The sequence below is a fragment of the Triturus cristatus genome, chromosome 4_2 (genome assembly GCF_964204655.1).
Source record: "Triturus cristatus chromosome 4_2, aTriCri1.1, whole genome shotgun sequence".
NCBI lineage: Eukaryota > Metazoa > Chordata > Amphibia > Caudata > Salamandridae > Triturus > Triturus cristatus.
Genome location: NC_140586.1, coordinates 317676558 through 317690745, shown reverse-complemented (window position 1 = coordinate 317690745; position 14188 = coordinate 317676558). Strand labels below are relative to the sequence as shown.

At 47.4% G+C, this 14188-nt stretch overlaps 2 protein-coding genes across 2 annotated transcripts; both read left to right on the top strand.

The window, feature by feature from the left end:
* Positions 1-779: 779 nt before the first annotated feature.
* On the top strand, positions 780-4636 carry LOC146833788 (uncharacterized). Its single transcript, XM_085599916.1, has 3 exons — positions 780-1573; positions 2856-3017; positions 3165-4636. The coding sequence occupies exons 2-3, from the start codon at positions 2870-2872 to the stop codon at positions 4634-4636; spliced, it is 1620 nt and encodes a 539-aa protein (XP_085456042.1). The 5' UTR covers positions 780-1573; positions 2856-2869.
* LOC146833787 (uncharacterized) lies at positions 4368-12791 on the top strand. The gene is made up of 9 exons (XM_085600091.1): positions 4368-4625; positions 5427-5519; positions 5770-5874; positions 6563-6672; positions 6859-7053; positions 8105-8267; positions 9838-10003; positions 10492-10586; positions 11980-12791. The coding sequence occupies exons 2-9, from the start codon at positions 5510-5512 to the stop codon at positions 12063-12065; spliced, it is 930 nt and encodes a 309-aa protein (XP_085456217.1). The 5' UTR covers positions 4368-4625; positions 5427-5509; the 3' UTR covers positions 12066-12791.
* Positions 12792-14188: the final 1397 nt, after the last annotated feature.

Sequence of the window (14188 nt, the reverse complement as noted above, 5' to 3'; positions counted from 1 at the left end):
TGATTCCGGGGAAATCACTTAATCTCCCCCTGCCTAACAAAAGTGAATGTGTCCTCATGTAACGCACCTGGTGCTCATGTAAAGGGCTCTGATTCCCGATACCTTCGGGTCAAGTTCGTGCTAAATAAAACTATGTAAAAAAAAAAAAACACTGGTCCCTGTACCACTCCCTGCAAGCCTGGCACAGCCACTGCGATCTCATTGTACAAGGTTGTCCCTGAGAAAGATCCACTCCCTGCACCTTTAAGTCGCCACAATGACCTCCTTGTGAATAAGTGATAAGGGCGAAGGGTTCAGCACAATCTACGCGCAGGCTTTGCCCTTGTCGGAACTGTGTTTCGTGGGCCAGACCAGCCTTGAATATAATGACATTAATAGCCATCATCATTATTATTGCAAAAAATAACTTCTAAATATATATTTCTCAACCTAAATAATAATTCATCTCTCGAGGTCTACCGTCATATGGTTCCTCTAGTTTTATTACATTCCACTCTGTATTGGGTGACCTGTGTCCTGGGAAGATAAATCTCTGTATTTTAAACTTTGTTTTAAGATAAATTAAAGTTACGGGTCATTCACGACCCCCCTGGAGTGGGAGGAGCTCGGAGGACGGAAAGGTTGAGGTGACGGGGGAGGATGGAGAGCGACGAGGGGGAAATTCCACACACCTTCCAGGGCTGTGAGGCTAACTCCCTCCCCACCCCCAGCTCCTCCCACCTTCTGTGTATAAAACCGAACAGAGCAGGGAACAGTCAGAAGAGGAGCAGCTACCGAGGGGTCAGGACCTCACAGAGCACCCACAAACAAGAACGACCCTCACAAAGCACCCACAAACAAGAACGACCCTCACAGAGCACCCACAAACAAGAACGACCCTCTCTGCGGACTCCTCGAGACAAGACCGCCCCTCGCACGGACCCACGGCTAAACCTCACAGAGGCCTCATCAGAGACGAGACCTTCCCTCAGAGACAAGAAGACCGGCCCTCACAGACAGCACCCCTAAGAGACGAGACCTTCCCTCACAGAGCACCCCTCAGAGGCAAGAAGACCGGCCCTCACAGACAGCACCCCTAAGAGACGAGACCGACCCTCACAGAGAGCACCCCGAAGAGACGAGACCGGCCCTCACAGAGAGCACCCCTAAGAGACGAGACCGACCCTCACAGAGGACTCCTCAGAGATAGGAAGAGCGACCCTCACAGAGTGCCCCTCAGAGACGAGACCAGCCCTCACAGGACGCTTAAGAGACAGGAGACGCACACCGGCCCTCAGAGATCATCCCTCATAAACAGAAGAGACCCATCAGCCCTCAAAGACACCTTCTTGGAGGCAGGGCCGGCCCTCATAGATCACCCCAAGAGGCAAGTCCTGCCCTTACAGAGGACACCTCAGAAATTGGACCAGTCGTCACAGGGCGTCTCTCCAGACCATATCCTCAAGGAGAGAGAGTCCCTGGGATACAGGAAGCTAGACGACCCTCACCAGAGCAGCCCTCACAGAGGAGAGACAGCACTGACCCTCATCCAAGAGTCCGGCCCCGGAACAGAAAACAGAGCTCCCGTCCCTCCGTATGTACAAACTTTCCGTCCCTCTGTGATACTTTCCTCCGGTGAACAACCTGTCCACGCCTGTACCTTTCAGTGTGTACAGCCTGCCCTTGTCACTCCACACTGCACAGTGTGACCCTTCACACTGCCTTACACTGATCTGTACATTCTACCCCTCTCACTTTACACTGGTGCACTGATCTGTACAGCCTGCCCTTGCCTCTTCACACTGTACAGCCTGCCCCATTACACTGCCTTACACTGACGGGTGCAGTCTGCCCCTTTACACTCCCTTACACTGATCGGTACAGTCTGCCCCTCTCACTTTACACTGGTGCACTGATCTGCAGTCTGCCCCTCTCACTTTACCCTAGTGCACTGATCGGTACAGTCTACTCCTCTAACTTTGGTGCACTATTCTGCAGTCTACCCCTCTCACTTTACCCTGGTGCACTGATCTGCAGCCTGCCCGTCTCTCTGTGGATCTCACCTCTGGTTCACGTTTAACTTCTTACCTCATGTCACCTCGTAAAGTTTCGCTAGATTTCAACTCCTGTTCTCACCTCTAAGCTCCATTTTACCTCATGTCCTCGTCTCAGTTTCACTGCCCACCCCCATCTTATCCCGTGCACCCCTTTCACTGGCAGTTCACATTTCACCTCCTCTCCCTTCCTACCATTGGTTCCTAGCTCAATGCTGTCCCACCTACTGCCCCACTCTCGCATGTCTCTTCCATCTCACTCACTGTCCCACTTTCATGTCTCTTCCATCACACCCACTGTCCCACTCTCATCTGTCTTCCATCACACTCACTGTCGACGTCTCTTCCATCTCACCTACTGTCCCACTCTCACCTGTCTTCCATCGCACCCACTGTCCCAATCTCACATATCTTCCATCTCACCCACTGTCCCTTTCTCACATGTGTTCCACCTCATCTACTGCCCCACTCTCATGTGTCTTCCATCTCACTTACTGTCCCATTCTCACGTATGTCTTCCTTCTCATCTACTGTCCCACTCTCACGTCTCTTCCATCTCACTCACTGTCCCACTCTCATGTATCTTCCATATCACTCACTGTCCCACTCTCACATGTCTGATATTAGGCCTCTGGCTCCTGTCTCACCTCCTGTTCCCATCTAACCTCGTGCACCAATCTAATCTGGGTCTTACCCACCCAGCTACCCGTCTTCCATCTCCTTCTTACCCCCTACCCCTCTCACCTCCTGTCCGAATCTCATCTCTTGTGTCCTCTCACCTGTGGCTAATTTCTTACCCATGGACTCTCTCCCGTCCCCCAGGTCTGCCACTCACCATGGAAGGCTTCGCCTCTGTGTACTACAGTGAACCATCCGTCATGGGCTTCCTCGCCAACGTCATCAGCGCCTTTCTGGTGGCTCTACAGAACTTCTTTTCCTTCCACACCAAAGTGAACGCTGAAGGGGTGGAGAACATCTTGGCAGGTGAGTGTGGCAACCGCAGATCACACAAATAGTTACAGGTGGCGCTGGGGTAACATGTATAAGACACTTGGAGGGAGGGGGTACACACTCACGCACACAGACACACACACACACACGTGTTGCTCAATGCCTGTTTATCTCTTGCAGGGGTCCATCTCATCCTGATTGGAGGACTGACACAACTCATTGCAGGCTTCCTGTGCTTCCGGAAGTACGATCACCTGGGGAGCACCGCTTTTGTGGCATTTGCCGCACTCTGGAGCAGCTACGGGGCTACACGTGTTGTCCTGGGAGCGTACCCCACCATCCACAACACCACACAAACCCTGAACATTTCTAACAGCCAGACCATCATGGCCGCCTCCCCTCTTCCGGTCAGTGAGAGCGCAGTAGCGGGGCTGGTGGCATACACCGCCGTCGCCTTCATCCTCTCCTTCTGTTCGGCCACCGTTAACTACGTCATGCCCTTCGTGTTTGGCGCCATCACCCTCACATTGGTCTTCGAGGCGGTGGGGCTCTTTGGACAGTGGGCGCTGGTGGTCTCCGGGACCCTGGAGCTTCTCATTGTGTTGTTTGGGTTCTATGGCGCCACTGCCCTGCTCCTGAAGGGCCTGACCCAGAGGAATGTCCTTCCAGGCTTCGGGAACCCCATGTTCAGCGTCTTGCTTCTGGGCTCGGCCACCAGCACCTCTTCCAGTGGCATCGGGGAGGAGACCAAGAAGAACTCCAAGTACGCGGAGCCCATGGCCTTGGGACACATCGCTGACGCAGTGGCCTCGCTCATCTTTGCCTTTTATTGCTTTGGTTACATGAAGACCTTCTACATTGGCGCCATCTGGGTCACCATCAATGCGCTGTCCCAGCTCTGCGCCAGCTACTACAGTTACTTGAGAGAAGACGTCTACCACACCACCAAGCTTGGACTCCACAGCCTGTTCTGGTTGCTGATGTCCTGGGAAGAGTTCATTGTCACGGTGCTCCTCTCGGGGGACAATGTGGACAAGAGCCGAGCGGGCATGGTGGGGGGCTGGTTCTTTCTGGTCGCCGCTTGCATCCTCTGCCTGATGTCCCTCAACAGAGACCTCCTGGAGGTGCTGCAGAATTCATGCTTTCTCCTCCTCACTGTCTCCACCATCCAACAGATTCCACTCCAGGGATCCCATATCTTCTTCGGAGTGGTCTGCAGCATTTACACAGCCACCTCCCTCTATGCCACTTTTGCCAGCCTCATTAACTCCATCGCTGATAAGTCATTGATCTCTACTGGACCCCAAGTGATGTCATCGGCTACGCTCCAGGACTTGCTGCTGTGCCTGAAGCGCGTCACCAGCAGGTCTAAGGAGGGCCAGGAGGTCAGCACTACCAGATGCCAGCTCCCTGATGCCCTCTTCTTCATCTGCAATGGCTTGGCCTCACTCTCTGCCATCCAGGGGTCCCTGAGTGACCCCACCAGAGCCCACCTCTCCATCCCTTGGGTGCTGATCCCTGGCGCGGTCTTCCAGTTGTACGTCTGCAGGATCGTGGTCCAGAGAGGGCAAAGATTTGGGCCGGTCCTACCCTTCTGTTTTGCTGCTGTTTGGGCCACATGGGCGTGGCTACGACTCACAGGTAACTTGTGATCTCTTAATCTTATTCTTTAGAATGTGTAAAAATGTATTCAGAAAAGTCCTAGGGATCAAGTGTCATGAAGCTTTTGAGTGGTTTAGATTCTCAGGCATACCAGTAGGGGCAGTGGGGGTGATGTGTATTTTTGGTTATTAGTTTAATTTCGAGTAGCCATGCATGCAGGTAGTTTCATGATGACATCACATGCAGTTCTTTGTTTGACTGGGGGGCCCTTGTAACCAGTGAGCTGAAGAAGTACCTGGGAGGGGTCATATGTGATGACTGGCAGGGGGAAGGAAAAGGGTTGAAGAGGAGTGCACCTGGTGGCCGCTAGGAGGGGACTAATGACTTATGGAACCATTAATGGGTCTGGATAAACTATTGATAAACTGTTGTGGATAATCCAGTTGTGGGAAGAACCAATAGGTAATAATGCCTTTGTTCAAATAACTGGTCATTTCCTGCACCCAGGGGCATATTTACCAGAATTTAATTTTCGCTTGTCTTCTGACACATGCGAGAAAACATTTTATACTGGGATAAGGTGCTCCGGTAAGTGTGTATCACCAAATCAGGGAACACCTGTTCAGGATGGGGTGGAAGATACAGTTTTACACATCACCAGAAGCCAATATCTAGTACCATGATTGGCTGTTGGATGAGTGAGGTGTTGGACAGTATATGGTCCTCCTCCATCCCTTGTACTGCTCCTGGCCATCTCCTGCCTTTTAAGGAAGAGCTCCTTCCTGTGTTCTCTTTCATCCATGACTAACCCTCTGCCCCCTCCTCCTCTTCTCTCTCCAGGTCCCCTGCTGAATATCCACGTCGCCAGTTATGGTGCATTCACTGTTGGTGCCGTCACCTTCCTGGTCATCAATGTCTTCCTGATGTCCTTGGGTAAGTCTCTCCGGATACCGATGTCCAGTCATCCCTCTGTTGAATACTGAGGCCCAGGTGCCCTGACAGACATCAGCTGCTTCTGGTTGTAGTGGGTACGGGCCGGTGTCTGTCACTCGACGGTCCATATGCACAGTTCTGAGGCATCGTAGTGTCCTAATCTAAAGACTTGAGCAACTGCGACGCCCGCTGACCTCTGAAATATGTCATTTCCGGTCTCTGACGCCATCTTGTTCTGCTTTTTCCACAGTCGCCTATGCCAACGTGGTGCTGGTGCTGCTCGCCCTGCTGATGGAGGCGGTGATTGTCTGTTTCCTGCTTTTCACCTTGGAATGCCTGCCTCTCCCGCTCGAGAGTAAGTGGACACCCTCCACTGTGGGTTTCTCTTGTGTATTAATGCGTGTCAGTGATCTCGAAATGGTTAATACACGCTAAACAGGCAACTTCTATTAAGTGCCATCACAAGTGCATGTGTAATGTGGTGGGGGCTGAAGGGGAGTGGTCTGTAGAAAGGACTGGAGGGTGCCTGACAAGCCTGTGCTTCTGAAGGGTTGTGAGGGGTGAAGCAGAGTCAGTTACGTGTCAGACTCTGCTAGAGTTGACATTTTTAATGCAAGTAGGGCCTGAATGGAGTCAGTCACAAACCTGACATGTGTCTGGTTCTTTGCTAGACCTCCCCATGTGTTAGTTTCTGTATCTGTCTCTCCACTCCTGCTTTAAAATCACCTTGTTATAATACGGAGAGTTGGGGTGAGCCCCAGAAGCCTAGGAACCAGGGCAATTAAGTATAAACCAAGACAGGGGTTCCTGTACTAGTTTAAATGTTTTACCAGAGATAATTTCATACAGACAGAGGGTGAGGGAAAATTAATCTCTGTCTTATGTTTTTATTTTATTGTCTTGGGTGCATTTACCTTCTTGAAATCCCTCCTGAAGGAACCCCTGTCTTGGTTTAACATTAACTTGATCCGCACAATCCTCTTTTTGTTATTGATACTATTGAATTTAATGTCTAATTTTCCCGTCTTTGTGTGTTTTTTCAGTCACAGTATTGTCCGTCTTCAGTGTCGTCTGTATCTACGGAGCAGTGGCATCTCTTGGAAACTGCATTTTCAGCAAGGACCTGATTCCCATGGGACTACCTCTCTTCAAGGTACCTTGAATCATACATGCAATATGTTACGATTACTATTCTTAAAATAATACTCAGTTCCGATAACTGTGTCTCTCAAATAACCAGTCCATATCTCAGCCCTCTAACTCTGGGAGGTGCATGTGCTGCTCAAGTGCAGCTCTAGGTGGCGCTGTCTCACCCCTTGTCTGTTCTTTGTCCTTTTAGGAAACGAAGTCAGAGGAGAAAGTTGAGGCGTCCGACTCCTGCGTGTGCCCCGATTCCTATCGCACCAGCAGTTTAAGGACCATCGCCGGCCTGCTGGACCAGGGTGGGGTGTGCGGGGTCCCCACAGACACGGTCTATGCCCTGGCGGCCTCCTGCAAACACCCCGAGGCCATCCAGAAGATTTACACCATCAAGGTGAGCACCGAGGAGCGGACTTCCGGCATAATTGACCCGAGGCTGAGACAGATGCTCTGTCATTCAAGAATAAGGCACACCTTTTGCTAGAACAGTTAGATATCACCCAGTGGGTTGAGACACTGTCATGGAAACGTCAGGGTGAAACCAGTCTGCAGGGGTGTGATTACCAAGGTGATACCAGCCTGGAGTATGTATAGTTGGATATATTGTCATTTAAATGACAGGGTAAAAACATTCTGCAGGTGAGGGTTTCCATGGTAATATCTGCCTAGAAAGTTCCAACTCCAAAACTTTTTTTAAAAAAAAGGAAAGCAGCCAGGTTAAATGGTAGCTTGTCATGCTTTGCAAGGAGAGTGCGAGATGGGGGTGAAACCGGACATGTGGGTTCCAATCCACACGAGCCCTGGGTTAGGAGCAGAATAGCCCAGCGAGATGCTTTCACATGCACAAGAAAGATACTAATGCCCCAGATTACACAGTGAGTCTGCATTCTCAGACTAGGATTGCATAAAACTCTGTGGCCAGTGTCTGTCTGCTGTAGGACTTTAGAAATAGAGTAACAAAGAACAAGGGAACCCTGTGTGTCAAGCGGGACCGAGGGTAATAACTACAATTAGAGCTGTGTGGTACTTCCAAATGGAAAGGATTCTATTTATTCAAACATGCAGTAAAAAGGAACAATAACATTGACAGTCCAGTGGGTAATGTGACGGGTATGGAAATCAACAGATTTCCAGACCTCAGGCATTTGCATCAATATGTGACATTAGCGATACATTTTTAGAACAGTCACAATGCCAAAAGACAATTCGTGCTCCACATAAATCATCATACATTAGGGGTCACAGTGTAAGTGTCATTAGAAGGCCATACATGCTTTTAACTTGCACAATCTCTTGGCTACCACAGGAGACTTTTAGTTTATTTACAGAGGTGGTGTGACCGGGTCAAAAGTCACTTATGTATCCTGCACATAATGTCTGAAGGTCCTGACCTCCCCCTCTGTCTCTAAACCATTAATTTCTCCCTTTTCTTCCATTCTCTGCAGGACCGACCCCTGGAGAAGCCCATCTGTATCTGCATCTCCCACCTGGACCAGCTGCGGGCCGTGAGACCCCCATTCAGTCCTCTGCTTTGGGACTTCATGGGGAGCGTCTACCCTGGGGGTATCAGCTGCATTGTCCAGAAGGGGGAGTGGCTGAAGAGGATGGGTGAGTGTGACCTCTTCTGCATGGTCTCTTTCCTTCTCCAAAGAGGGGTGGGATGAGGATGGTAGAGGGGTGAGGGCTACAAATGCCCGAAGTTGTGCCTGGGGAAATTCAGGGATGTGCTCACTCCATGTACGTGCTGCTAGTCTAGACCATGCTTCTTCTGCCCCGCCCCCCAATGTGCACTGACTCCCATCTCATGAAGGAATTACTTGCACCTATCACTCCATTCAACCCCCAATGTCTATAGCCCCACTTCTTATGTAGCTATGGTATGTACATTTCAGGGTCTATTCACCCCTTAATGGCTACAGACCCCCATCTCACATAGCTATTGTATATACATATCAGATTTCATTCAGCCCCCCCTAATATATGCATGGCCCAGTTCATGCAGATATTACCTGCACATTCACCCCCTGATATCTACAGACTACATGTATCATGGACCCCCTAATGTCTACAGACCCCCATCTCATGCAGACATTGCATGTACATTCACCCTCCTGAAGTTTACAGACCCCCATCTCATATAGCTATTTCATTTGCATATCAGGGTCCAGTGACCCCCATTCTGTGTAGAGGCCCCTATCACATGGAGTTATTGCATATACATATCAGGGTCCAGGTCCCCCCTTAATGTGTAACGACCCCAATCTCATGCAGGTATTAAATGCACATTCACCCCTAAAGCACACAGACCCCAGATCTCATGTACCTATTGCATGTACATATTATATATATTATGTATATATATGTGTGTGTGGTGTATGTGTACATGTGTGTAAAACTGATAAAGAAATATATGTGACTCGCACAATTTTTGGCTAAAACATTAATTAAACCCCACAGCAATGACAACACAAAGAAAGGTTGCTTTTGGTATACTATGGCTGTATGAGATAAAATGTTTTGCGTGATGAGTCAGTGTACTTTTCAGTTGTGAAATAGTCCCTCGCGCAGACAGAATGATATATCAAACAGCCACAAAATTATGTAAGACAGAAATACATTTCAGGCTGAAGTCTTTTTTAAAAAGTTGTTAACAATATGTATTGCAGACATCTGGCCTCTCAAGATATAACAAACAAATGTGTGGTTACCTTTCACAGTATTGTAATCAGCCGTGGTCCGTGCAGGTAACATCGATGGGGCGGTGGGGCCTCGTTGGGGGGGATTTCGAGGGATGATGCCGAGGGAAAATTAATTATTTATTTAATTTTCCCTTGGCATCGTCCCTCGAACCCCCCCCCCCAATGCGGCCCCACCGCTGTTACCTGCACAGACCATGGCTGTTTGTAATGCTTTAGTAGAACGTCTTTCATACTAAATGGACAATGTGTGCCCACTGCACAACTAGAGCAATCACGTATTCAAGGACCCTAATTAATTCTTGATGTTCTGAGGCTATACCATTCAAACATCTGCTCAAATTAAGCACAACCAAACGAAGTCATCACTGTACAGCATCTCTGTTCATAATGCTGAGCAAATAAACACAGTCAAACACAAATGCTCACTCACTCACATCTGACTTGTTGCTGATTAATTTTGTTATGTTCTCCTTCTGCAGGAGTTGGACCAGCTTATGATATTGTGGGCACCAAAGACTCCATCATGATCCGAGTGCCGGACCACACTATCTCTGCCCACCTGACTGACATGACTGGCCCTCTGGCCATCACTTCTGCCAATCCGAGTGGGGAGTGTGACAGCACCCACCATGACATGGTCATCTCGTGAGTACTCATTCAGAACAGGGGCTGAAATCAGGAAAATGTTTGAGTGGGCCTTCTACGGAAGAGATGGTGCCTGGGGTTTGAGAGTTACTAGATGGCTACTAGGAGCTAAGGGCAGGGGCAAGGATTATGGAGGTGCGTGAGCTGAAGATTCTGAAAGGTGAAAGGAAGAGTGTGGGACTATTGATGGGTGGTGAACTATTTGGAAGAGTTTAGGTTTTTTTAAGCATATGACTGGACTGGTGCTACTGAAAGATGAAAGGAGGGAAAAGGGTGTTGGTGATATCTCACGCATATGTTTTAATGTATTTGAGATGCTTGGCATAAGCCTAAATGTGGGCGCATTAAACACAGGTGTATTTGACCAGTTGAGCTTGAGGTCAGGTAGATGTTTATCATCCTCCGGCTTTCCCCTAATCCCCAGCACCTGAGCCTTTGTCAATTATTACTTTATATGAGTGATTTTGTATTTCCTCTCTGTGTTTCAGGCGTCTACGGCACAAGCTGGAGGGGGTGCTGTGTGATGGGGACTCCTACGAGATGGTGGGCTCCACTGTGGTGAACTGTCTGAGGATAGACGAAGGTGGGTCTCAACCAATGCTTGTTTCTGTTTCATCTCTGTCCCCTGCTACTCCCAAAGTAGACTCGGGAGCATCTATGAATGTAAACAGGGGGCTCTGCTGCCCCCCACCCCTCCCCACCCACCTGTCATGAGATTTGGGGAAAACCAGTCCTGATCCAGTGTATTCCTGGTGTCCCAAGGCATACATATGTACAAAGCCCAAACTGAATTGACAGATGAAACACTAAAGGGGCCAGAATGAATTCGTAACAAAAAGATGCACGTTATCGAGCCTCTGAGGAAAACTCCAAGTGCTTGTTCAAAGTTTACAGGGATGCCACTGGAGGTTTCTTACCTCTGCCAAATCCTGACCCCTACTTTCAACTTTACAAGCATTTCTCTTTATCATTAGTCTGCACTACTGGTGTACCATCTTGCATAATTTGTTTCACAAACTTTCGCTAAAATTACATGAACGGTGTGAAATGCAGTTCGCCTTTATCTTGCAGGAAATTTTAATGGTAGTATATACCGCACATTAAAAAAGTCATGTTAGATACTGGCACAAGACTTAATCAGCGAAAAATGTCTCTTATGGAGACATTTAATGCTCAAAGTTATCTCCAGTGAAGAATAAATGATGCAAATTGCATAATGCTAATTTGTCAAATTTAGTAATAGTGGTTACAAATTCACTCTGACTTAGTCAGCACATGGACCCAGAGCCTCCCTCAGTAAGACAATATCCCCCAAGGTGGGCTCCTTTATTTTTCACCCAAACTCACATTATAGTTTCTCAGGGACAATCCCACCCTGCACATGTTACCCAATGCCTGAAATTTCTTACTCTGGTCCCATCTGAAAATAGAGACCTCACAATCACAGATTCTGACATGCAGATTTATAAAATATTGACCATACACAAATATACACAAATATCTCTTTAAAGATCATTAGACCTGCTAAAAGTTCCTAATTCCAATGGGACTCACTTCCTAATATTGGAATACAGAGTTAACTTACTATTCCATCTCCTGTCTGAGTTTATTGGCCAAGTGCTTGAAAGCGAGTTTACTGCAGGTCGACATTTTTGCCGGGCGATAGTTGTGTGTGGAAGATATTTTGCCTTGAAAGTTTTTGAGTCTGTGTTTTAGCAGTTTGTTGATTCCATGATATCCCACCCTGTCCCAGTCATTTAATGTCTCCTTGAGGGCGCACACCCCACACTTTCTCCAGTCAGTATATGCCACGTGAGAAGGCGGTTCCCTCCTGTACTCAATCAACCATTGGTTCCTGAGGGGTCAATCCCCACCGTGCTCATTATGCTTGTCTCTTCTCCTTCCACTGCTGCTCACAGAGCTCAGACCTGTCCAAGCTCTCTCAATCTCATGCTGTTGTGCTTCTTCCTTTCCAGGGATCCTGAGCATCGTGAGGGAGGGCTGCGTCCCCACCACCCATGTCATGCAGACGTTCGAGCGGGTGAAGAACGCGCAGGTGTGAGGCTACCACACGCTACGACCAGTCTTGTTCGTCTGACAACAGCAGCATCCGTACAAGCCCTGAGCCAGCTGCCATTTGCACTTTACTTGCCGGAAATGAAAGCATCACATTCTGAGGCCGGATATCCGCGTTGAGCCTGAGCTGAAGGGAAGACATTGCCAGAATAGACTTATAGACGGCAGTGGAGTCAGACATTCTTACAGACAGCTCACAATACTATTTATCAGAATGCTTTAGTTGGATTGATATGCAGATGCTTTCTACCCTTCACTCTCCAACAGGGTATTGACCTGAAAGTCAGTGCTTGGTGATGTGTACAGCGTCAGATTCTCGATTCCACACCCCTCAGGATGCACGGGCACAGATCCAATGTATATATACTGTTGCATTCTGTTTGCGTTCTTTGCTTGAATATTATATTTTACCCTCTGTCCTTAAAGGAATTTTAATTTAATGCTGATACCGATGTTGATGACAAATTCTATTTATTTTGTTACTCTGAGGATGTCTGGTCCTGTCGGACCTCTCATCAGGCTCGTGTGACAGAATACTGTCAGAGCCAGACATCCCATATTGTTACAACCAGAACTATTGACTTCACTGGATGGTGCTGGCCACCCAATCGAGAGGAGCTTCAAGAACCACTGATAGAAGATTGTGAGTCTTAGGGACCTACATATAGTATTTAACTTATTTAATATATTGGAGTTGGTATTTATTGAAATAAAATAGCCCTTAAAAAGAAACTGTCTTTTCTCTTTGCTGTCAGGGGGACCCTTACCATGAATCCTCCTGTGATGCAGCTGTAAAAGAAAGGTGTCATGTGTGTGTGAGTGTGTGCATTTATTGCGCAAAAGTCAGTGGTGTAAAACCATGAAGTTTGGAAAATATTTCATAGTTTTCATTGAAATATGGTGTTATCATCATAATCACAGCCCGAAAAAGTATTCTGCAGCAGAGCTTTTCCACTGTCTAGACTACTAGATTTAGGCTCAATGGAAAACAAAAATATGTGTCATGGTTATCAAAACCAAGTGGCAAGAAAAGGCAAATTATGTAGCACATTCTCTGAAAATATTATTTTTATCTATTTGAGGTAGAAAGAAAATTTTCTGTTGAAATTTGCAAATTATGTGTTAAATGTGATAAATTACGCAGTACACTCTGCAGCCACAGAATCACATAAATCCTAAACCCTTTACCGTTGCCCATTATTTTCGCTTTTATGTTTGCCTTCAAACCCATCCAGTCTGTCCATATACAAACACTCATGCACGTTCATTTGCTTCCTTATCCTGCTGTTAGCCCTAAGGCTTTCCTGCGAATCCCCCTCTACACTCAATTTCAAAATTATGCTCGATCTCAATTAGTCATATAAACTTCTCATGCATATGGTCACTATAGCAGCAGATGCTTTTTCATATGATCTAGTTTAATCTGCGGTTTCAACACCCTTTCATTTCTCAAATCATATGACCTTGTTTAATCTGTTGTTTCCACCCCCTTTCATTCCTCAAATCCCCAAGTCACATTAAAGTGTTAAAACTTAAAGTCCCAACCCCTCCATTCATTGTTCATCATGCTACATTTGGTCATCCTCTGTTGATATAATTTAGCATTCTAATAGCACATCAGAAAGTGATATTTCAGCGACCTTGTTACTACCCTATATTTTAGTACCACAATCCTCATTTATGAGAACATCATGGTCTCGCCTTTCTCCCCTCCTTCTCTTACCATCTCATTTGACGTGATGCGGGTTTCCGTAATTACATCCAATTGCTCGAATAACCTGTGTCTCGTTCAGATTCCTTAAATAGGCTTCCAGTTAGTTTAACTCATTTCACCTGCAGTGGGGCCTTGAATCCTCCCAAATTCCACTGTAACGTGGGCACCATCTTAACCTGGCTTCCCGATCGTTGCGCTTGCCTGATCTTAATTTATTTAATTCCTGCCTTATTATATGCAGATGATGCTGTGTTTCTCACTCAGATTTATGTGGGTCTCCGAAGTCTTTTAAATTCTTTCATTGATTTCATGGACTCCTTAGACCTTTCAATCAAGTTTTCTAAATCGCATACTATGATGATTGGCAGTAAGAAGTCCATTAGCCGCAAGTTCCA

Bases quoted from the DNA above. Each gene is read 5' to 3' on its own strand.
- LOC146833788 (XM_085599916.1), top strand. From the start codon at position 2,870: ATGGAAGGCTTCGCCTCTGTGTACTACAGTGAACCATCCGTCATGGGC. The intron at 3,018-3,164 runs GTGAGTGTGGCA...TATCTCTTGCAG, and splicing joins GGTGGAGAACATCTTGGCAG to GGGTCCATCTCATCCTGATT.
- LOC146833787 (XM_085600091.1), top strand. The intron at 6,673-6,858 runs GTACCTTGAATC...TTGTCCTTTTAG, and splicing joins TGGGACTACCTCTCTTCAAG to GAAACGAAGTCAGAGGAGAA. The intron at 10,004-10,491 runs GTGAGTACTCAT...TCTGTGTTTCAG, and splicing joins CACCATGACATGGTCATCTC to GCGTCTACGGCACAAGCTGG.